Source organism: Monodon monoceros, unplaced genomic scaffold (assembly GCF_005190385.1).
Source record: "Monodon monoceros isolate NGI ecotype Baffin Bay Population unplaced genomic scaffold, NGI_Narwhal_1 Super_Scaffold_8, whole genome shotgun sequence".
NCBI lineage: Eukaryota > Metazoa > Chordata > Mammalia > Artiodactyla > Monodontidae > Monodon > Monodon monoceros.
In genome coordinates this window covers 28,499,890-28,523,798 of record NW_021703785.1, presented here as the reverse complement: position 1 = coordinate 28,523,798, position 23,909 = coordinate 28,499,890, and the positions used below count along the sequence as shown (strand labels likewise).

General features: G+C 38.4%; 1 protein-coding gene across 4 annotated transcripts; it reads right to left on the bottom strand.

Annotated features, from left to right (window-relative positions):
• Positions 1 to 312: 312 nt before the first annotated feature.
• Positions 313 to 20,507, bottom strand: FBXL3 (F-box and leucine rich repeat protein 3). Of its 4 annotated transcripts, none has more exons than XM_029210544.1 (5): positions 20,164 to 20,483; positions 15,458 to 15,809; positions 12,429 to 12,551; positions 9,078 to 9,249; positions 313 to 2,844 (listed from the first exon to the last, which is right to left on the bottom strand). In XM_029210544.1, exons 2-5 carry the CDS (start codon positions 15,806 to 15,808, stop codon positions 2,201 to 2,203), a joined length of 1,290 nt encoding a protein of 429 aa, XP_029066377.1. In that variant the 5' UTR covers position 15,809; positions 20,164 to 20,483; the 3' UTR covers positions 313 to 2,200. The 4 variants fall into 4 exon arrangements, with proteins under 4 accessions (XP_029066377.1, XP_029066378.1, XP_029066375.1 ...); XM_029210545.1 differs by having other exon boundaries at positions 319 to 2,844; positions 12,429 to 12,569; positions 20,164 to 20,507; XM_029210542.1 differs by lacking the exon at positions 20,164 to 20,483 and having other exon boundaries at positions 319 to 2,844; positions 12,429 to 12,569; positions 15,458 to 15,893.
• Between the last annotated feature and the right edge of the window lie 3,402 nt (positions 20,508 to 23,909).

The window sequence follows — 23,909 nt, the reverse complement described above, 5'->3', positions numbered from 1 at the left end:
TGGAGATGAAAATAATTTCAATAGTTTAAAAACTATTCTGATTGTATGGATTTATATAAAGGTCTTTCTCTCTAAAAATGCTAGCTGGTTTCAAGGATCCTGACTAAGAATTCTATTCCTAAACAATCTGTTTTTTAAATTCTTATTCTAAATGCCTAATCTTGTATCTCAGAAAAGCCACTCTACCATAAATATTTAATATTAAACATTACATCCATCAGATATGGATTTGAAACTAAAACTATAAATCTGTAAGTTTAACTTGCTTTAAAATCAAATAAGTACATCTGTTAGGGTAGTTTTAAAAAATAATACAACAGCATTAATAACTATCTTTATTCTAAAATTGATAAAAGCATTTAACATATACTTTACAGTATAAACAAGTGCTATGCATTTTGCTTAAGAAGTGACTTAAAAGTTTTTCAAGCATTATATAATTCAATTTGTACAGAAAGTAAATTTCCAAATAAAGCTTTGGTTAGTAGAACTGATTACATACTGTCAAATCCATTTTCCAAAGCTGTTCAAAGAAAAAAGCTTCATCCGCTAACACAGGTATTTCTTGTACAAAGTTTTTCACTGTTTAGTAAGAGGGAGGAATATTACAATAATTGCTTTTGATTTCCATGTCTGGACCAGCCTTTTTTCTTCCCATTTATATGCGCTCAGAATACCATCACTTTTGAAAGCATAAATTATGCAGAAAATCACCTTTTTACTTGATTCTTAGGAAGGTAATCTATTTTAAAAATAGATCCGTAAGACTGTTAGCTTCCATATCTACCAAGATGCTTTCTAAGTTTCAAGCACTAATACATCCCACTGGGGGTAAATCACTTCTAATTTCCCTTAGGAGGGTAATATCTACTAGCACTAGTGCTCAGAATCAAGTTTATAATAATATCTAAAAAAAACTAAATATAGCCCCAAACAATATTTTTACAGTTTCTACAATGTATGGATTACTTTTATTCATATGAAAGTAATAAAAATGCTGCCTAACTTAAATAATATAAAATATCAGTTTAACCAAATTAACTATCACAAAACTGCAGACATTTTTCTATTAAAATTTTCCAGTCCACTGAGCAATATTTACTCAAAAATATGATTATGAACTTAAATATATGCTCTTTTAAATTTACTGTTTATGCTGAACTGTACATTGGTGCTTTTATGATTTTTGAAAATTCTACTTACATAACTATATAATTCCAAAATGTAAAAATAAGCCATCACTAAAATTCACTGGAGATGAATATTCTTTCATGGGAACAATTTATAAACATTTTAAAGTTCTACCTTTAATTATTTCAATTTGGCTTTTTAAAATAAACTTCTCATTTCAATTATTGTGTAATACTTCAAAACTAAGTTTAAACAAAGATAAACCCAAGAAGAACTAGTAAAAGCATTCCTTACTTTACATATATGCCCCAAGTGCCACATACATAGTAATGTATCACAGAAAAGAATTTATATAGTTTAGTAGATTACAGAGCAATCCTAAAAGTTTATACAAAGCTAAACACTGCCTCCCTTTTATTCCACTCATTTTCTTTTAATTTGATCTTGGCTCTATTTATTATTATCTTTCTACAATAACCACTGTGTGACATTTATCAGTTTTTCTAAGTGTTCCAATTAATTGTATATACTTCTTTCAACAGCTTTGTAACATTTTAGAACATTCAACCAAACTTTTTCATTAGATACAATATATCCTACATTTTTCTCACAAAATGCTCACTTTCCTGAGCTATATTAAACACCTTATAACAGGTGTATGTATAACTGAAGACCCTACAATGTCAAGTTTACATTTTTAAAAAATTCATAGAGAACATAACATTTTGGAAAACCTATTAGTACCCACTTATCAGATATTACAATATATATGTTTTGTTTCCTTCAGACTGTAAAATGTTTAATCTTTACTACTTTCAGATCTGAATCACTTTTCTAATTTTTTGAGATTTAACTGCTATTAGGCTAAAGAAATAGATGAAGTTTTCTGACCAAAACTGGTCCATGAGTCTTCCAAAAAACAATCCTAATATACTCAATGAAGATATCAAATTTCTGTGCCACAAAATAGTAGAATTATATCAGACCTACAGGAAATAAACTTTTATTATAATACAATATGCTTAAAATTAAGGTGCTATTATTCATCATGCCCTATGTCATCTGGTCTTTACCAAGTGGGCATCATGTCTGGAAACCACACTCTACCAAGATGCTTAGACACTTCCCAGTGAATCTGCTCCAAACTATACTTTTGGTCAGGAATTAATACTTCTTCCATAATGGATAATTGAGACAGGCGGCCACCACACATCTTCACAAACTCAACAAAGGCACTGCATGAGACTTCGCATTCCCCTAGTCCAATAGCCGACAGATTTTTGCAACGTTCTGCAATGCGAATTAACTCTTCATCAAGTGGCCGTAATCCATTAGCACACACTACTAGCTCAACTAGTCTAGGACATGTCATTCCCACACGGCCAAGCACATCTTTGCTTACTGATCTCCCAAAGTAAAGATGGGTGGCAGGTATTTCATACCGAAAGAACGGATCAAATTCCTCTTCATATAAAAAAAAATACATTACTAAGTTCACTTTGGGTGAATGTCTGATGAAAGCATCCCAGCTGCTCTTCTGAATAGCATGGAAGTGTGTCTGTCCAGGATTCTCACTGACCACGTCAATGCGCAAATGTTCTAATCGAACGTGTTTTTCAGAAGATAGAGCAAGCAGCAACTCATCGCTTAGCAAGTGGTAATTCAGGGCCAGTTCACGTAAGCCATGACACCGATCTGCCACACAAAGGACACCTTGGAAGAAAGAAGACCCAATTACTTATAAAGTTTTCTACGAGTCCACCATCTCCAAGAATTTGATCAAGTACATGGCCTACAATAAAGTTGTACCACGTTTCATTACCACAGAGCTATACAATTTAAAATCTAGTTGTACTGACTGAACCAGCAGGAAGTCACACACATTTAAAAATCTATTACCAATTCTGTCCGTAAGAAAATGAGACCAGTTCTAAATCTGATATCTTAAAAGAAATGAAGCTCACTTACCAACTCAGAAAAATCTTGAATTATTCACTATCATCTAAAAATATACCATGACTAAATAAGACTTATCCCAGTAATGCACAGTGTCATATTTTTTTAAAAAACTGATGACTAACACTAAGTTTATAGGTTAAGCAAGAAAAATCACATGATCATTGTGACAGGCTAAAAGACATTTTTTTGAAATTCAAAATCTTAATGAAAAAATAAGGTAAATCCAGATAAAATGAGATTTATGTAACTAAATAAGACATTTGAAAAATTTTTTAAAAAGACTTCCATCAAATGAACAAAAAGTTTAACTTAACTGCTAATAATAATGTAACAAGCCTGTCAAATTTCTAAGAAAAAAATACCGAGATATCAACTAGATAGATGAATCAAAAGATAACTGCTCAATTCACATTAATGGAAATATACATTATGACTTTTAAAGCTCTAACATTCTCAGAAAGCAATTCCTTATATGGTTCCTTATACTTCGGGCACTATGCTTCAAAAACTGCCCAAAACCCCTAGCACAGGAGCAGGTTTTACCAAAGGTCAGTATCTGATCTCTGAAGTGGTCTAGTGTAAGAACTCTGCCGCAAAGAGACACACCCTGATACTACTTGATAAATGACCCACTCAAACCATTTCTTTCCTGTGTTTAGAAACAAGGATAGGAACAACAAAACAGACAACATATTATCTACTATTTATTGTACAAGTATGATATGTTAGGTTCTAGATATGTTATCCCACAAATACTCAAAAAAAATCTAGAAAAATAAGTGTCTTTTTTAGTTTGAAGTTGAGTCAGCTAGCTAAAGATAGCAAAGCTGGAATTCAAACACAGACTGAGCGACTCTTAAGTGCATGTGTTCACCTCCTGCCTAAGAAGTAACAAGACGGAGGTCACCAATAAGCCAAAGCTTTATACAGCTGTGGGAGGAGAATACAGGCAACAGAGTCAATGACGTGATAAACTGAATCACCAGTATAAGAGAGTCACCAGAAGAGGGAGTAAAAGACATCTGTGCTTCACTATTCAGCCACTGCAAAACTTCTGTTCTCCACAAGGTATGGATATACTTTGAAATAAACCCTGATCATCCAAGGTAACCTGGACACATCTCTGTTCTTCGCAATCCCATAAAGCCTGATATAAAAAGAAAATAAACACATGGGAAATGGTAACCAAAGACGCAAATAAAAGAAACTTTGAGGTATCATTTAATGACTACTAAAACAGTTGTGGCAGGCATAATTCTAAAAGCTGTCCTCAAGATTCCATGCCCTAACCTCCAGAACCTGTGAATGTGATAAGATGATCACTCCCATGATTTTTGTTATGCTATAGACAGCACAGTTAGCTTTAAAGTAAGATTAGCCAGGCCATCCTAATCTAATCACATGAGCCCTATAAACACATTTTTCTCTGGCTGGTTGCAGAAGAGGAAGTCAGATTCAGAGCTTCTCTAGCTAAACAGAGAAGCCTGCTGAGCCATGCCTCTAGCTCTGACCTACAGAACTGGGATGCTAATAAATGGGTGATGGTTAAAGCTGCTCAATTTGTAGCTGTTGCTTATGCAGCAATAGAAAACACACAGTTACAAGTGCTTAAATACTTAACACGAAATAGTGACAAAGATAAAATTGGTAAACTAGTACAACTCAATAATACAAAGACAAGTAACCTAATTGAAACACAGGCAAAGGATCTGAATAGACATCTCTCCAAGGAAGATATACACGTGATCAATAAGCACATGAAAAGACATCTGAGTCATCAAGAAAATACAAATCAAAACCACAAGATACCAGTTTACATTCACTAGGATGGCTATAATCAAAAAGACAAATAAGTGTTGATGAGGATGTGAAAAAGTTGGGAGCCCTCATACACTGCTAGTGGAAATGTAAAATGATACAGCTGCTTTGGAAAACAGTCTAGCAGTTCCTCAAATGGTTAAACAGAGTTACTATATGATTCAACAATTCTAATTCTTGTTATACACCCAAGAGAAATTAAAGTGTCCACACAAAAACTTGCATATACATTTTCATAGCATTATTCATAATAGTCAAAAGGTAGAAACCACCCAAATATCCATCAACTGATCAACAGAAAAATGTGGTATTATCCATAAATGCAATATTATTTGGCAATAAGAAGAAAAGAAATACTGATACATGCTACAACATGGACGAACCTTGAAAACATCATACTAAGTGAAAGAAGCCAGTCACAAAGGACCACATACGGTTCCATTTACATGAAATGTCCAAAACAGGTACATCTACAGAGACAGAAAGTAGGTTAGTGATTGCGTAGGGCTGGCTGGAATGAGGGTTTTGGGGAGTGACAGCTAAGAGGTACTTTTGGGGATAGTAAAAGTTTTTTAAAATTCACTGTAGTGATGGATGCACTACTCTGTCAATACACTAAAAGTCAATACATTGTAAACTGTATGATATATGAATTACATCTCAATAAAGCTGTTATAAAACTGGTACGGAAATCCATTGGTGGTGGTGTATAAACTTATACAACTCATGTTGGAAAAAAACACAGCAAGAAGCATTAAAAAAATCTAAACCCTTTGACCTAGCTCTTCCACTTCTAAATAATTTGTCCAAAAGAAGAAATTAACAGAAGCAAACTATATGCTAAAATAGTTCATTTTTTAAATCACAGCAAATAGTAGAAACAAGTTAAGTGATCAACTGTAAAAGAACTATGAGGCAAATGTTGGCCTATCAACAAGACAGAAAACTAAGTAGCTAAATGTTCATTAGTTCAGCTGATAATTAACGAGTGTCTTATATGTTAACAACTGGTGCTAGGATGGTAAAGAGTCAACAGAAACAAGACATCCTTATCCTAACAGAAGCCAGCAGATAATTAAACAAGAATGCTCTGGGTGTCACAGCAAGGAAATCAGGGAAGAATTTCCAGAACTAACACAGACCTACAGAATTTAGAAGGATCAAGCTAGGGCAAAAGGCGAGTAAAGAAGGAAAGAGAATAGCATTTCTGTGCGAATACTCAGACATGGACGAAAACACAAGCACTGTAAGAAATGAAGGGAGCTCAACACACAGTATGTAAGTAATAGAATATTTTAAAGGCCGAAATCCAATAGACAGGCAAGGACCAGATCATATGGGACCTTGTCAGCCTCAGTAAGGAGTTTGGATCTTACCTAAAGTATAGTGAGAAGTTTTGAAGGAAATTGGAGGGAAAAAAATCAGATGTATATGTTAGAAAGATTACTCTGGCTATACCATGGAAATCAAATTAGAGAAGAGCAAGGCTGCAAGTTAGGAAATCAGTTAAGAGGGTACTCACAAAGCCTACAGGGCTAGATTAGAGTGGACATGAAGAAAGGTAGAGTGTATTAGTTTCAGCTGCTTAACAGAATACCACAGACTGGGTGGCTTACACAATAAACATTTATTTCTCACAGTTCTGGAGGCTGGAAGTCCAAGATCGGGTGCCAGCAAGGTTGGGTTCTGGTGAGGGCCAGAACTCTTTCTGGCTTCTTGCTGTGTCTTCACATGGCAGAAAGAGAGATCAGATCATCTTTCCTATCCCTTCTTAGAAGGGCACTAATCCCATTTATGAGGATTTCTTCCTTATGACCTAAATACCTCCCAACCCACTTTCAAACACTGGGGAGTAGGGCTTCAACATGTGAACTGGGGCAGTGGGTGAGGGGTGGAGGAGAACAACACAAACATTCAGTAAATAGCATAGAGATTCAAAGCATGTATCAGTGATGGAGTCACTAGACCTCAGTGACTAAAGGGATGTAGAAAGTAAGGGTAGAAGAAATCAAGGGTATCTGTTCGGTCCCTGACAACCAAACGAGCAGTACCATTCACTGAGACAGTAAAAAGGGAGAAGCAAAGAGATTTCAATAGGGGGAAAAGGAAGTTCATTAATCTGACGCACCAGTGAGACATTCTAGAGGCGCTAGGCCATCAGCAGCTCAACACATAGCTCTGGAGTTCCAGAAACACTAAAAGTAGGAGGTGTTAACATATAGAACATAACTGAAGCCACTGATGAAGCTGACACAGCCCAGAGTTTACAGAATAAAACAATAAAGGGCCCAGTACGGAACACAGTGAAACACCAAAATTTAAGGAATGAAAAGAGAAACTAGCAAAGGAAACACAGTAGGAACTATCAGAGAGGAAGGAGGAAAATCAAGTCACTAGTGTCAAATGGTGCTTAGAGGTCCAGTAATAGACAATTATAAGGACTATATGAAATGGGAAACATTTTTTGATAAAAATTGAACTGAAAAACTGTTCAGTGAAGAAAAAGGCATAGAAAATTGCCCTTAATTACAACTTAGAGAAAGAAACTATCTAAATATACAAAATATGGATAGAAAAAAAATACACAAGTGTTAAATTTTAAATTAAATCCTGTGTTTATACTCTTAAATTAAAAAGTATTACAGGTGCTCTTTCTCTCCCCTTCCCAACAACTAATCCAAATGCCATTAAAGCTCAGTAAGACCAAGCAAGCTTATACTATATTATGAGCATTGATCTGTATATTTAATAAAAATAAATGAGCATGAGATGTACCAGGATAAAGAGAATAATGAGCTCAGTTTCACAGAGAAACCAGAGACCCAAAGGTTCTTGTACAGTGTGGTAAGTGCTACAAGCTATGTTGAGAGTGCTATGGAAACAGCAAGTGGGGCTTCTAAACCAGACGGGAGGAGGAAGAAACTGGAACCGCTGAACTAAATTTTGAAGGCTGGACTGGAGTTAGCCAGGTGAAGAAGTAAAAAAACATTTTTTTATAGAGGCATTCTCCAAGGTACAGTGTACTGGCCACACACACATACAAAGAACTGTTGTTACATAGGGCTCAAATAAAAGCTACACATGAGTAAAAAGCAAACAAGATTAAAGAGAGAGGTGGGGGTCAGGATACAAAGATCTTTGTACACTATGAAGTATGGACTGTACTCTCACAGGAACCTATATGCGGTAGACAGTAAAATGTGATCGCGGTCACATAAGGAGCTGCCAATGCCCGATCTTCTTAACTTCTATTTTATTTAGATTATCACCTTCAGTGATAATCTAGAAGCGGCAGAAAAAGATAGGAAAACACTGCAATAGACCTCACCATTCCCATCACTAGACCCTCCGTGTGGGAGACATGGGAGGATAGAAAGTAATCTCCATCCAAGAGGGAATCATTTTCTAGGGGGAAGGCCAGGCTTTAGTTATGGCAAAAAGGTGGGAGGTGTTCTGTAAAGAGATCAAAACAGGTTTCCCAAAGTAACACAGCAAAATGGTTGGGAGAGATGTCAACAGCTGGAGGGCAAGTCAGGAATGAAGCATCAGACTAACACAAAGTGTAGGTTTATAACTGCTTTATAATACAAACCATTTGGAATTTAAATGCTCTCAAAGTGAATAATCTAGTAATGCTTAGTCTATACAAGAAAAGCTGGGAAGAGCATTAATAATGCTGCTCCTCCATTTGATGCACTCGGCTCTAAAACTCAACTTAGGAAAAGGACTATTTTGCAAAATGTAAGGCGATAACTTCAGCACAACCCCTCTCCCTCCACATAGAGAGACAAAAAGCAACTGTGAGATTTCCATGACTCAAAACCTACCCTGTTAGCTCAACCACAATTAGAGAAAATTCTACTTTACCTAAAGGGCCATCTCAGGCTGACCTCGCAGTGTCCTTTCATTTTTTTAATTTATCCATTTTCTAGCACAGGTTGGACACAAATTGCCAAATAAAAAGATTAGAAAATAAGTTGAAAGTAAGTGTCTACACTAGGAATGCTACAGAATTTATGCTATTGTATTATAACAATAAAAATATTTTTATTCAGTAGAGAGGAAATAATATGAACTCACCTTCAAGGTTAATGATCATAATTCTCCTTAATTTGATAAACACATCAATACATTTTACTAAAATATTATCTGGCAAAAGCCACACATACCTGCTGGAGAGACGTGAGGACAGCTGCTCATTTTTAGCAACTTGAGCGTATCACTGTTGTTGGCCACTAGTACTTTGAGGGATGGATCATCTACTGGGGTGTCATCTATCTTAAGGGAGGACAAGGACTTGGAGTTTACAAACACAACCGTCAGTGCAGAGATAAAGTGAGACTGAAAAACAAAAAAATTAAAACACTGTTTCAATTTTTACAAATGAGAACTGAGGGGTTTTCATATAATACACACATAGTTCATCTGAACCCTAATATATTTCACAACTGTTTTGGGGTAGCAGCCCCTCACTCTGTTGTGGGAATATGGTAAAAAAGAGAGGTGACTTCCCACCATCTTTGAGAACGACCTTTTTATGTGGGGGAAAAAAGATTTCAAACCTCAGGATGGGTGTCTCTGAATCACAACAGTCACTGGTAAGTAAAAAGAGGAACTCTGCAACCCAGAATGAGAATACCTCTCAGACACTTCACCTTATCTGGAAATCCTACTCCAGTGTATTATAACACTGAACTGCATTCTTTTTTGGTGATAGTAATGACCACTAAAATAGTTAATAACTATTAGCAAAATCATCAAAAATTAAAACAACAGTCAATCAACTTAGAAGCTATGAAAGACTTATTTGGAATATGGAAGCTCATACAAAATTTGATTCTAAAATAATAAAAATCATAACTAAAAAAAATTCCAAACTTAAAACTCCTTTAGGGACTTCCCTGGTGGTCCAGTGGCTAAGACTATGTGCTCCCAATGCAGGGGGCCCAGGTTTGATCCCGGGTCAGGGAACTAGATCCCACATGCCACAACTAAGAGTTTGCATGTCGCAACTAAAGATCCTGTGTGCCGCAGCTAAGGGCTGGAGCAGCCAAATAAATAAATATTAAAAAAAAAAGCTCCTTTAAATTTGCTAAATTATCTACAATTATCTACATATATAATATTCTGTTGGACACAGAATCTGACCTAAAGACCACTGTAGGAAACAGGAATTAAAGCACAAAGTACGGGTCTCTGGATCAGAGCTAATAAGCCATAACCAATGGACTCACTACAGCAGTGAAAGGGAGGGATGAGGGCAGGCTAGTAGCCAAGAAAGTACAACGAAACATTATCTTCTTGGTCACATTCCCTAAATTACTTTTTTCCTACTGTGATTAAATAACTACTTAAATTTTGATTAAGTATCTGTTTAACAACTTAAATGTTAACATCTTTCTCCTAATATTTCCATATTAAATTCAACTATATCTGTATTAGTATATGCATGACTCCATCACTGACTTCTTTTTCCCATTTCCCTCAGAGTTAGCTCTGGTCAAATACAGTTGTTTCACGTTCTCTTCAGTTCTCCCAGGATTTCCAAGATATAGCAATATAGGCTTTCAATATTCTACGAAAGCCATAATAAGAAAAGAAAGAAAAACAGCATAAACATCCTAGGCCCATTTAATAAGGAAGGAAGAGTCCCAGATGCACCCATAGTTCCCAAAACCAAAATGACTGTATGTAAGTATAATACTAGTACTAGATATGCGTAATGATCATCCTGAGTAATAAAAAAAGAAGGAAGTTATGTTCAACATACCTTTTACTATGGTATCTTTTACATACTGTATGTGTACTTGTATTTTAACTACAATATGTACACAGAAAAATCAATTCAAAATAATTCATTTCCCATATGAAGCTGGAACAAGGCACTACTATACCACATAACTCAGTGCTTCTTAGAGGGCCATGAACCATCTTAATCAGAACCACCTGGACTGCTCTTAGGAAAAGGAAATTTGGAAGGATACCCAAAACTTAGAAGTTCCTCAGATGATTCTTATGCATATTAAGTTTGAGAACCACAGTGATTGAACTCCTATACTTAGAACCTTAAAATGTTGACATGAACAGACTCTTGCTGATTTCCCTCATGTTACACATGAGGAAAACAATTTATCTCAAATGTACATATTTAATGAACCTTTTAAAAAATTAAGACTTTGAAATCAACTGGTGATACATTTGTTACTGATATTCCATTGAACAGCCTGGGTTATAATATAAATTCAATTTAGTAATACAGACGTACCTCGGAGATAGTGCAGGAATTGGTTCCAGACTACCACAATAAAGCGACTGTTACAATAAAGCTAGTCACACAAGTTTTCTAGTTTCCCAGTTCATATAAAAGTAATGTTTACACTACACTGTAGTCTATTAAGTATGCAATAGCATTATATTTAAAAACACAATGTATATACATTAAAAAATACTTTATTGCTAAAATATGCTAATCATCACCTGAGGCTTCAGCAAGCTGTCACCTTTTTGCAATAGTAACGCCAAAGATCACTGATCACAGATCACCATAACAAGTAAAACAATAATGAAAAAGGCTGAAATACTGCAAGAATTACCAAAATGTGACAGAGACATGAAGTGAGCAAATGCTGTTGGAAAAATGGTGCCAAGTGACTTGCCTGACACCCCACAAACCTTCAATTTGTAAAAAATGCATTATTTGTGAAGTGCTGCAATAAAGTGAAGTGCAATAAAAGGAGGTATATTTCTTTCTGAATCATCCTAGTAAATTAAACGATTAGGTGTTTAAAGGGGTGTCTATATTTTAGTTTGTGGCGTATTCTGATAAAATCTTACAGATTACTGCTGGATACTAACCTAACTGAACATGAGCTAACATACACAGGGATTTTATCAGCTGCCTTTCTAAAAATGCACACTTCTTATTTTTCTATTTTAAGAGAATAGTTATTAGAGAAAGAGACTATCTTGAATTACATGCAGGATCATGTCAGAACATATATATGAATATAAAATTTATATAAATATAAATTTCACCAAAAAAAAAGTTTTCTTTAAGTAAAGTCTGTAAATTAATCTAAGCTGTACTTATACTAACTCTGCTCAAGAACAAATCTTTACACACTTACCAGAAGACTTTCTAAGCGAGCTCTACCTGCTCTTAATACTGGCACTGTCTACTTTTCTTTGATTATAATCTCACCAATCTGGTCTGAAAGTCCAAAATGGAGCATCTGTATGTCTCTTTTTTTCTAATACGCTTATTTCTCAGTTTTACTTAGTCTCTTTCAGTGCTTCCTATGGAATACTCTGCAAATTCACTCACTCTTTAACATTACCCATAAAGAAACACAAAGTTTTTAAAAAAGGAAAAGTGCTCTAAAAAAAAATCTTAATACTTAACATTCTAAATAGTAACTGGTTTTCCATTTTACATAGCACTTTTCTTACATTCTCATTATCAGTACAAGAAATGGGTAGGATTTCTCAGTAAAAGCTAATAAAACAAAACCAGCAGATACCTTTGGTAAATCCATAAAGCTTGGCCGAGCAGTTGAAATAAGTCCAAGTGTTTTTAAAGAGCAATTCACAAGTTGTGATAATATATCACAAGCTGCTTCAGCTGATTCTTTGCTGCTGTCCACCTGGGAGAAGAAAACATCCTTTACACATGAGTATGGTTGCATTTCTCCGTGCATATTTTAACTTTACAAAAGCAAGAAATACAGTTATTAGTTCACTGCATTATAATTTAAAGAATTAATATTTATCCTTTCAATCATCTACCCTCACATACAATGTCAAGCTTCTCTGAATCTCCCTGAAAAATTGTAAGGGCAACTGTCAAGACTTAACTTTCACTATGATAAAATATCTATTTAATGTTAAAAAGACATGGCTTTTAAGTTGACTTACTGCAAACAGACTATATAACCTAATGGAAATATGAACTTACAATCTTTGAAAAATAATTATATATTTGGCAGTGGATAAGATCATACATGTAAATACAGTGGCTATGGTACAAATGCTTCAAAACAAACTGAATGAGTATTTACTCAGAAGGTTCCAGTGAATCACAACCTGGGATTTACCATTAATGTTATTAATTGAAAGATGAATGTGAAGTGAAATGAGGGTGTCCAACTAGTCAAGCATGAAAACCTGAACCAAACGAGAAGTGGCTGCTCCCATGCACTCTTTTGCATAGACATTTCCTGGGGGAAGGGAAATATGGCCCAAAAACTCCTTAAGGAGGAAATATGGCCCAAAAATATGGGGGAAGGGAAATATGGCCCAAAAACTCCTTAAGCTCCTTAAGAAGGAGCTCTTCTATCAAAAAGGAAGCTGTTCCCTGGGCTAAAAAGCATCTTAGAGTAGTTAAAAGTAATATTCCTTTAATTTCCAGATTGACGTAAATTACCTTAACCCAAAAATGTCCTGAAGAGCTCGTTGTAAAACTGATATACCAATTTACATTACACAGTTTCAGAACTATTTTCAATCCCACCCTTTGGCTACGTTTCTGTACACCAGCGGTTCTTTTGAGAACTGCTCTGGTTCTGGACCAGCAGCATCAGCTGGGGACTTGCTAGAAATGCACATTCTCACGCCCAATCCAGACTATCCGAATCAGTAACGGAGCGCTGGAACCCAGCAATCTTTGTCTTAGTGAGCACTCCAGGCATTTCTGATGCACATAAAATCTGAGAACCATTGTTCTACATTAATAACTCTGACTATAAGACTCTGGCCTATGGTCAGTGAAGAATTAAACACAAATAGTATCAGGAGAGCTCAGAAGAATCCTGGGATGTGGCTCTTTCTACAAATCAGAAATTTCCTCAGAAAAATAAACAATCCCTAATAAAAATGTTTAAGCTTATAGGACAAATGGTTTTGTGAAGGTTACACATGTTGAATACAGCTGAATTGTGTCACAGGTTAACACTGACCCAGCCAATCCACTGGATGGAACTGGTCTTTAGACCTAGGAGATTAATGTATTATACTCATCTTTTTATAGGATTTACCATTATAACACTTTTAGACAACTCAAAGATGACTGAAACCGAGGGGAAGGCTCTTCAGGTTTCCTCATGGGCAGGCGGAGAGGGACAACACATAAGGAATTCCTGGATTTTTGTTTGTTCTATCCTCCCACTATTCCCCCACCCTTGTCCTCAGTTAGGTTGCAACATAACATCCAGGACATCCAATTAAATAAGTATTAAGTATGTCCCAAATAATGCCAGGGATATTTACACTAAAAATTATCCACTGATTATCTGAAATTCAAATTTAACTAGGCATCCCCTATTTTTATTTGCTAAATCTAGCAATCCTACACTTGGTGGCCTAAGTGCCTTTGTGCATTTTTCTGGAAAGACAGCCGTAATACACCCAACCATTCCCAACACCAGGTCTCTCTCCTCTTGTGACACATATGGGAGAATAAACAGGTAATCCCCATTTTAAAAGGAATGACAGGGCTTCACTGGTGGCGCAGTGGTTGAGTCCGCCTGCCATTGCAGGGGACACGGGTTCGTGCCCCGGTCCGGGAAGATCCCACATGCCGCGGAGCGGCTGGGCCCGTGAGCCACGGCCGCTGAGCCTGCGCTCCGCAACGGGAGAGGCCACAGCAGTGAGAGGCCCGCGTACCGCAGAAAAAAAAAAAAATAAATAAATAAAGGAATGACAGTCTTGGAAGCAGACAAGACTTTAGTTTTGGCAAGGGATCTCTGGGTTAAGAACCATTGCTATATATGGGTTAAAGTGACCTGTTTAACAACAGCTGCATATGGCAAATCAGGTATTCATGTGTTACTTTTCAACAATAATTATCAGGTGTATTAAGGATTTAGTGAACATACCCACATTTCATCATTCAACCCCAAAACAACCCCAAAACACTACAAGCCTCTGTATTCATACAAACCACTATGATTCCTTAAACTATTCTGGACATCTCAAAAAGCCACCCCTCTTCATTTATCTCATCACTACCTAATTTCCAGTATGTCCCTGCTGGCAATGAAAAGAAACAAACAGTTCTCTCTGGCATTCTTCCATGTACCTTTTTCTATTTCTCTCTAAAATATACTCATCCAAACCTTTTACACAGAGTTTCTGTATCTCTTTTTTCTTTAAAAACTCCATATCACAAAGCCATCAATAAGCAAAACTCAGTCCTATTAAATAAAAATAACAATTAAGTTTTAGTGAAAATTTCCACATCTTTTATTTATTTTACTGTATTATTTCTTTTGGTTCAAATTTGTTCACAATAATTCAATGTGACAGCTTTGGTATATGATTATGTTTATTTAATGGTTGCTTCCACTCTTTTAAGAAATTAGTAACATTTATAATAAAATGGAATAATTTAGCTCAATATAGTTATTTATGATAGCCTCTAAGGTACACGATTACTCTAAATCTTTCAGCACTTTCCCTAAAAAGGCAATAAAGACATGAGAAGATGTATTGGTTTAGGACACAAAAGCCACTAAATATGCTTTATTTTTAAAAGAAGGATTTAAAGTATTACCTTGAAGCTGACATATTGTAGATGGTTTGAATGTCTTTTAATAATCTGTTTGATCAGCTCTGGATGTGTTGCTTTCAAATAAGATGTAGCTGGCTGATTCAGTTCAAATTCAAAACATCTCCACAAGTCAGGCATGTGAAATACCTGGTTCCAGTTGCGGCAAACTTGTGAAGCATGAGCCCGGTCAAGAAGAGGCAGATACTTAAACACTTGGAGAATAATGTCCTGAAGGAGATTACCCCAATCGCAAGTCTGAGAACGCTCATTTGTAGTCCTCAGTTTCTTGGATTTCTCTGCAGTACCTTCTTCTGATGAATTATGGTCACTATCTCTTCCTCCTCCTCGTTTCATCCTATTCAGAAAAAATGCATCTTTTTTTTTATACTTTTCAATAGAAATAAATCCAAAATTCATTCTTCTGTCACTGAGATGTGTACACATGTGCTTACAAATACCAACAGAAACATGCAGGAAGAACTGGATCAGGAATTCAAGGAGAAGAATGTCAAAACAAAATATAATGAAAAACGCCAGCAGAGACCAACTGTCGTTTTACAAACTTATGTCTTTGGTAGGTGCTTTTAAACATTTGTACTGTACTACCTGGGGGGAGAAGTTGATCATAATTTTGAAGCTAAACCAAGAATTTATATTTCAAAAGTTGCAGTCAACTAGAAGGAATATAAAGAGAACCTACAGTGACACTTTCTCAAGATTTCTTAAAAGTCATCTAAGGGTACCTACTATATTTGAATTCCTGAATCCCAGGAACCTCCAGAGAAGACCTGAATTAAGTAATCAACAGATCTCTCCACACTGGGTAGCCTGTGATATGTTACTGCCAGACCCAATCTCTGCTTAAAATGAGCAAACTCATCCCCACTGTGCATATTTGGTCTGGAATGTGGCTGCTTCTTCCAACACATCACTTGCTGTTGCAATGTTTTATCCAAGTTGTATTTTCGAATGAGAGTTAAGTGTTTATTCTACCTGTTTGTACGACCTTCATTCCATTTGATTTTTTGAAAGTAGTTTTGTTGTTGTTGTGTAAAATAGTAGTACGGTTAAAGAGAATGGGTTCTGGAATCAAGCTCCCTGGTTTAATTCCTGGCTCTGCCTCTCACTGGTTATGTGGCCTTGAACAAATTACTTGACTTGCCTGTGCTTCAGTTTGTGAAATGGGAATAACAGAAATACACAGGGTTCTTGTTAGGAATTAAACAGTTATTAGGGCTTTTGAAAGGAGATATCGATGATTGCTGAACTCAGGTATAGGAAAGCAGTCTAGTATTAAAGACATTAAAGTGCAACACAAGAAGAAACGGAGGTTACCAACCAGAGGGCAAAGAATGATCCTAGATTTGTTTTAAAATGAAGTGTGTATGAGAGAGAATGAGAACGCAAGCTTATGAGAAACATACACTGGAAGAAGATTACCACATTAATATAGTAACTATAATAGTGGGATTATATAATAATAGTGGGACAATAATAGTGGTGGGATTACAGGTGATTTTTTTTTTTGCCAGTATGCTTCCCTATATTTTACACGTTTCTTTTAATGTCAGTGAATTAAACTGTAATCAGATAAAAGGTCTCGTTTTGATTTATTTGGAAAAATAAATATTGCAGGCTCTAACTAAATGGGGGTATCTGCAGACCACTCACTGGTATCCCTATTTAGTTTAGAGCCTGCAATACTTTTGTCTCTAGAGAGCAGTTCTGGCAGGGTATGGTTTGGATTTAGAGTCACAACTTTTTCACAAAGGATGGCTTGTAGCTCTAGCTCCCTTCTTCTGGCACATCAGTATGTAAGAATTCTGACTCCTGTGTGGGACAAATGTACACAAGCATGGCTCTTAACCAACTATGTCTCTGCAGACTCTCTCTCTAGTAGCTAGCTAAAATTGTGAAGGAGGATTAGGGGCTGGAGGAAAATGGCAGAGGACCCTGGCTTTCATGCCATTAAAATCAGCCCAGGAGGTCTTAGTACATGTGCAGTAAACCACCTATTCCTCATTACTCCTACTTCCAACTCTAAGTAAATTAAATTATGTATATAATATTGTGCAGGGGGAGAGGAAGGGAGAAAACAGAATGACAGAGGTGATAGCAAGAGGGTAGTTTTATAGAAGACTAAAACTTACATCTGAATCTAAGAATACATTTTTAAAATGTGTTTAGAGACAAGGCAGTATAATCTACAATGTCATATTTAATATTAAAAAGTCTCTCCTAGGAATAATTCTCACTAGACGTTGAGATAACAGTGTCATTATGACCCATTTTTCTGCTTTAACTTATCCTGAAGGCTTACTTTAGTTTTAGCATATAAAATCTGGGTCAAAGAACAAAGAGTTTGCTACTCAGGGCTTATAATTTCTCTTCTGACTACCTAAAACTACTCAGAATTTTGAGAAACAGATTAAAAACATAATGAAGTTATCTTTATAATTTCTACTCCTTATTAAAGAATGCTGATCTATTTCTGGAGAAAAGTCTTCTAAAACCAGAACTATTCAACTTAAAGACAGAATGATTCGGGCTTCCCTGGTGGCGCAGTGGTTGACAGTCCGCCTGCCGATGCATGGACACGGGTTTGTGCCCAGGTCCGGGAGGATCCCACATGCCGCAGAGCGGCTGGGCCCTTGAGCCATGGCCGCTGAGTCTGCGCATGTGCTCCGCAATGGGAGAGGCCACAACAGTGAGAGGCCCATGTACCGTAAAAATTAAAAAAAGACAGAATGATTCATTTTACTTTAAAGTATATGGCCATATAAACAAAAATGACAGCCTTTTTTACACAATTATCTTTGCTGATCCTAACAAATACCTTCTTTTGTCTGTTGCAGTCTTGTTTTAAATAAAGTATATTTCAATACCTTTCCAAATTGAAGGGAGAAAAAAGTTGACATATTAAAAAGAAGTATGCAACATTGAGGAAAAGTATCTCTTGGTCTAGATATATAACACTATATGATCACCAAAGTATATTTTAAGCACTTACTAGTCTATGACTAGCTGAACTAGTCTGTAAATTGTCATATATGACTGTAATATGTCAGAATTACAGTATTAAGCAACAGAAAAATAGTAAGACCAAATGCCAATATAAATGTCTCTGTATTATCCTCATGTATGCATAAAAATGTGAGCTCATAGTGGGCACCTAAGAAAAAATTTTAATGTCTAATTTTTTTCCACGATGATCTCATTTATTCATGCAAAAATTTACATTGCTTTCAAAAGTATTTTATTAAATCTATTTACACATGAAGCTCTGTTATACAGAAAGTTAAACAATTTTGAGCATCCACCAGTCTGCAAAGAATTTACTTCAATGGATTATCTTATCTCCTACTTTTAGTCAAAGTGAAAATACCTCTCACACTTGAACAGGGGTGCAGAGGAGAAGCTGGATGATCAACATCTCTTAGATTTTGTACAGCACCCGAACTAGGCCTCTTCATGCCTCCGGCAGTTCAGTTCAAACTGTAACTTTTCCAGGCCCCAAATAATCGATGCAACTTAGGCCCCTAAAAGCATCTGGTGAGGGACTTATACTGCTACGAAGCATCAAAAAGCAAACTAATGAGGAAAGACTCCAGCCTCGCTGAGCAGCACAGGGAATTATGCAATTTACTCTTCACATTTGCATACACTCTGAAAGAAGCAGTCCACTTGAACAGCAGTTGAAGAGCAGCAGAAGAAAACACTTAGCCGCGTGCCCCTCGTTGTATTTTTAGTACATTGCACTGGTAGTAATTTTAAAAGCCCAGTTGCAGTTAGCTCTAAAAAGCCTGTTTTGGGCAACACATTTCCTTTCCATTTATGTTCTTCTTTGACTAACATCACAATTAATATGCATTCTTTGGCTGGAACACAAGACTAAAACAGCGCAAAGAGCTTAACTCAGGACTAGATGGTATCAGAGAGTGTGGTGGTGCGATCATTTGTAGATACTATAAGTTGATGGCGTGTTTATAAAGATTTCAGGAGTAGAAGGAAGACGACTCTAATTAAAAGATCTGGGCCGTTCCATTGGACATGATCAGCAACAAAATAGCTCATCTCTTAGCCTGGGGATACAGGCCAATCATTTAACAGGCTGTTTTCCCGACCCCTGCACGCAACCCCATCTGAAAGGGGTGCTCTTGCTCAAAGCAGGCGCGAAGCTGCTCATCACAAGTTGACCAACTTTTCCACGTGGCTACGAGCGGCCCGGGCGTCCCCTCCTCCCGCGCCACCTCCACGGATTGGCTTTCCCTGACATTTCTGCTGCGCCCTACCCCGGGCAGTCTGTTTTGACATCTTAATGCCCCTCATTTCTCAAGCTACAAGCACGGCCTTAGCCGACACCGGGAAGAGCCGGAGAGAGCGCAAGCTCAACGGTGTCGGTCACCAGCCCCCGCCGAGGGTTAACAAAGTCGGGCGACAGGCTCGGAGGTGTCGCGGGGAGACTGCTGCAGGCCGCCGCCGCGCACGCACCACGCCTTGTTGACTTGTTTTGAAGCAGGCTCTGCGGGGAAATGCCCCGGGGCAGGGTCCGCTGTCCGGCCGCCGCGCCGCGCCCCGCCCCGCGCTCCCAAGGAGCGGCGCGAGCGCACCCGGGGCCCCGCGCCCCCCGGCCCGCCCAGCCGCCCGCCCACGTCGGCGACCCTCCCTGGCCCCGCCTACGCCGCGGGGCTCGGGCCCTCGGCAATTACCTGCTGCCTGGGGCGGCTTCCCCCACACTCCACCCCGGGCTCCGCGGGCGGCTTTGCTCGCGGCTCTCACATGAGGCCCCGCGCCTTGCGCTCCCGCCGCCGCGGCGCCCCGCGCTCCACCCGCATCCGTAGCGCTGGTCCCGGGGCGGGCGCCAACGCGGCTCCGCCTTTGCAGCTCTGGCTGCCCAGGGAGAAGCCGCCCTTCTCAGTCCCGCGCCGTCCGCGTCCTTCTCCCAGGCCTCTCGTCGCCGCGCGAGAGACGCCTTCAGCGAGCCGCAGCCACCGTGTAGGTCCTCTACGCCGCGGGCCAGACACTGAGGCCAAAATGGCGCCCGCGCTCGCGGCCGCCCGCTTCCCCCGGCGCGTCTCCGCTGAGGGGGGCGGGCGCGTCTCCGCCGCGGCGCGTCCGCGGAGGGCGAGGCGGGGGGCGGGAGGAGGCCGCGCCCATGCGGGAGCGCGCGCCGCCCCGCGCGGCCGCGGGCTTCAGTCACCTGGTTCAGGCTGGAGTGTCTGCCGCTTTCCTCCCGGATACGTGACTACGGCTTTTCGGGGTTTTTCGTCTTGAAACCGAAGGTGGGAGGGCTGGAGCCAGCTAGATGCCTAAGAGACTCTCTGCGGTGGAAACTGGAAGTTTAGGGAGGTGGAGCAGCGAGAAGAAAGAAGGGCGAGTCTCTGGAGCCGGCTGTAACCCAGCAACTGGCTCGGGCCGAAGGATAAACAGTAGCTGCTGCAGCGGACACATCTCCGCGCGCGAGGCGGGAACTCCGATGGCCACACCTGCGCCGCGTAACCCGAGGGGGTAAAATACAGCTTGTAATAATACACACCATATAGACCATGACAGGTATAGCATAATAATATTCATCATGTATGCATAAGGTGTCTTTTAAAACTGCGGGGAATTAAAGCCGAATGGTGACAGTGTCAACTCTGGGATTACAGGTGATTTTTTAAAAATCGCCTTTATGAAGTAGACTCCTGAAATTTGTAAGTTGCTTTCTGAAACACAATGAGGAAAGTGTAAGGGAGTAGATGGCTATTTAAAAGAAAACTCTGGTGAAGCCTTTTGTAAGTGGAGGCATCTTTTTAACTGCTACCTGGTTAGCTTGTTTTAAACGTTTGGATTTTGGGGATGCTGGGTTTTCTTAAAGTTAGAACTGTCCTTAGGTGCAAAATCATAACTTGAATCATGCACCTTCCCTCCCTCAAAAATAAAAAGAAAGTAATTTTTCATCCAAACATAGATGTCTTTTCAAGGATCTGACCCATGTGTAAGAGACTAGAAGGCAGTGAAGCCCAGGCAGCCCTCCACAAAACTGAGCTAGGAAGCCATGTGTAAGATGACAGCAAGATTCAACGCGGGAAGATGCCACTGTTCTTCATTAGGGCCTGGCTCTCTGATCATCAGGTCACAAGGAACAAAGTCTCTAGCAACATAATAATGTGTACCTGCACTGCAACATTTTTTAGGTTCCTCCGTGACTGGCTGCTGAAGGACAATAGGAAGACAGGCTGTGATAATTATAAGAGGAAGAAAAAACAAGTCAAATACAAGCCCATTTATTGAAAGCTAGGTTAACAGAATAAATGATCAGCAAAACACATTAAACCAAATCAGCAAACATAACTAGTATATATTACATCACATTAAAATTTTCACACTCTAATTGTAGTCCCCTTTTAATTCCTCATTACAGTCTATCCTCTCCCTAAAGAAGGCAAGCATGGGATCTTAGCACACCTTGCCTATCTAACGCTTCCTTTTCTTTCCTGTTTTTGTTATTGAAAGATTTTATTTTACATTTTTGAAAAAAGCATCGTGTGCTTATTTTAAAATCATTCAATACCTATTTAAGTTTACCACTTGTGTTAGTCAATATCAGTCTGGAGGGAAGGGAGAGGGTGGCGGTGGAGTAGTGTGGTCCAACAGCGAAGAATATTTTGTTACCAACCCTGTTGGACAGGGTTGCCAGAATTGCCAGTGCAGAGATTAAGAAAATTTTTCTTGTATGATAGTGAAAATACCATATATATCAGTATTTGTGAAAAACATCTATGCTAACTCTTAGAGTGAAATTCGTAATTTTAAATAGTTACTCAGAAACAAGTACAATTCAACAAAAGCCAAATATTTAACTCAATAAATCACAAGAAAAAGCAACAGAAAAAATCCAAAGCATCAAGGATAGTATAATGTTGTTTACAAGATGGCTACCACCTATTCTTCCCTTGTGTGTGGTCAAATGCTGCTTCTCACATTAAGAGATGAAGTCCAGGGAATTCCCTGGCGGTCCGGTGGTTAGGACTCTGCGCTTACACTGCAGAGGGTGTGGGTTCGATCCCTGGTTGGGGAACTAAGATCCTGCAAGCCACATGGCACGGCCAAAAAAAAAAAAAAAAAAAGGAGAGATGAAGTCCAGTTCCCTTGCCCTTGAACCTGGGCTTGCCCTGGTGATTTGTTTCCCCAGTAGCATGAGGCAGAAGTGACATTTTAAAACTTCTGAGGCTAGGTCTTAAGAAACCTTACAGCTTTGATTTGGGTCTCTTGGGATGCTTACTCTTCAGACAGTGTGCCAGAAGAACCAGTCACCATACCAGAAGAAAACAAAGCATCACAGTGCAATGCTCAGTGAACTCCAAGAGACAATAATAAATACCCGTTTCAGTCCAGTAAGGCGTTAAGTGGTTTGTCATGCAGTAGTAGATAACTGGAAGAGAATTAAATAATAAAGACAAGGACAGGAATCAACAAAATAGGGAAAAACAATAGAGAAGATTATCAAAAACAAAAGCTGGTTCAAATAAAAGTGAATAAAGTAGATACAACTCTAGTCAGATTGATTAGGAAAAAGAGTTGCAAATTAACAAAGTACAAAAATTTTTTGAAGGGGGAACAAATATAGCCACCGTAGGTATTTAAAACAATAAAAGTATGTTGTAAATAATTATTAGCTAATAAAATTGAAAGCCTAGATAAAACAAGTAAAGTCCTAGAAAAATACAAAATGCCAAAATTGGCAGGAAGAAGTAGAGAATTTGAATAGATCAATAAACATTGATGTAATTGGCAAAGCCCTCTCCTCCCAAATAACCCTAGACCCGGAGGGAGTTATAACTGAGCCCTACCAGACTCCCAAGTAAGTTAATCCTTTCTTCTACAAGTTGTTTGAGAAAAAGGTTGAAGAAGAAAAGCTGCCCAGGTCATTTTATGAAGCTAGTATAATCATCGCTCCCAAACCAAATATGGAAAAGAAAGGAAAACCGAAGCCCCATTTCTCTTCTGAAAATAGGTGCAAAAATTCAAAAAGAAATATTAGGTAATCAAATTCAACAATGTACTACCAAAACCAAAAAATAAACAAAACCAGGACAAAACAGTGACAATAACACTCCGGAGCCCCCTTGACCTCTTTTTCCTTTATCACAGCACGTTATCACCTCCTAGCATATTACATATTGTATGTCTGTTATGTAATGTCCCAACTCGGATATAATAAGCACCATGAAAACATGAGTCTTAGTTGGGTTTGTTTGCAGATCCTAGGCTCCCGGAACAGTTCCTGGCTCGGTAAGTGTTTCTCTGAAGTGTGAAAGAACATGACAGGATGGGGCTTCTGTTTGTATTACATGGTGTAGTGTCCCGGATTTGAGCCATGTTGCAACTAAAATAAATCCGTCGTGGGGAGTAGATGGGCAGATAGATGTTGCAGGAGAGGGAGAATCCTAAAAGGTAAATGGGGATAAGC

Bases quoted from the DNA above. Each gene is read 5' to 3' on its own strand.
- FBXL3 (XM_029210542.1), bottom strand. From the start codon at position 15,871: ATGAATTTTGGATTTATTTCTATTGAAAAGTATAAAAAAAAAGATGCA. The intron at 12,570-15,457 runs GTAATACTTTAA...TCATGTGTAAAG, and splicing joins TACAATATGTCAGCTTCAAG to GATGTTTTCTTCTCCCAGGT. The intron at 9,250-12,428 runs GTATCTGCTGGT...TTTGTTTTTCAG, and splicing joins GCTTTATGGATTTACCAAAG to TCTCACTTTATCTCTGCACT.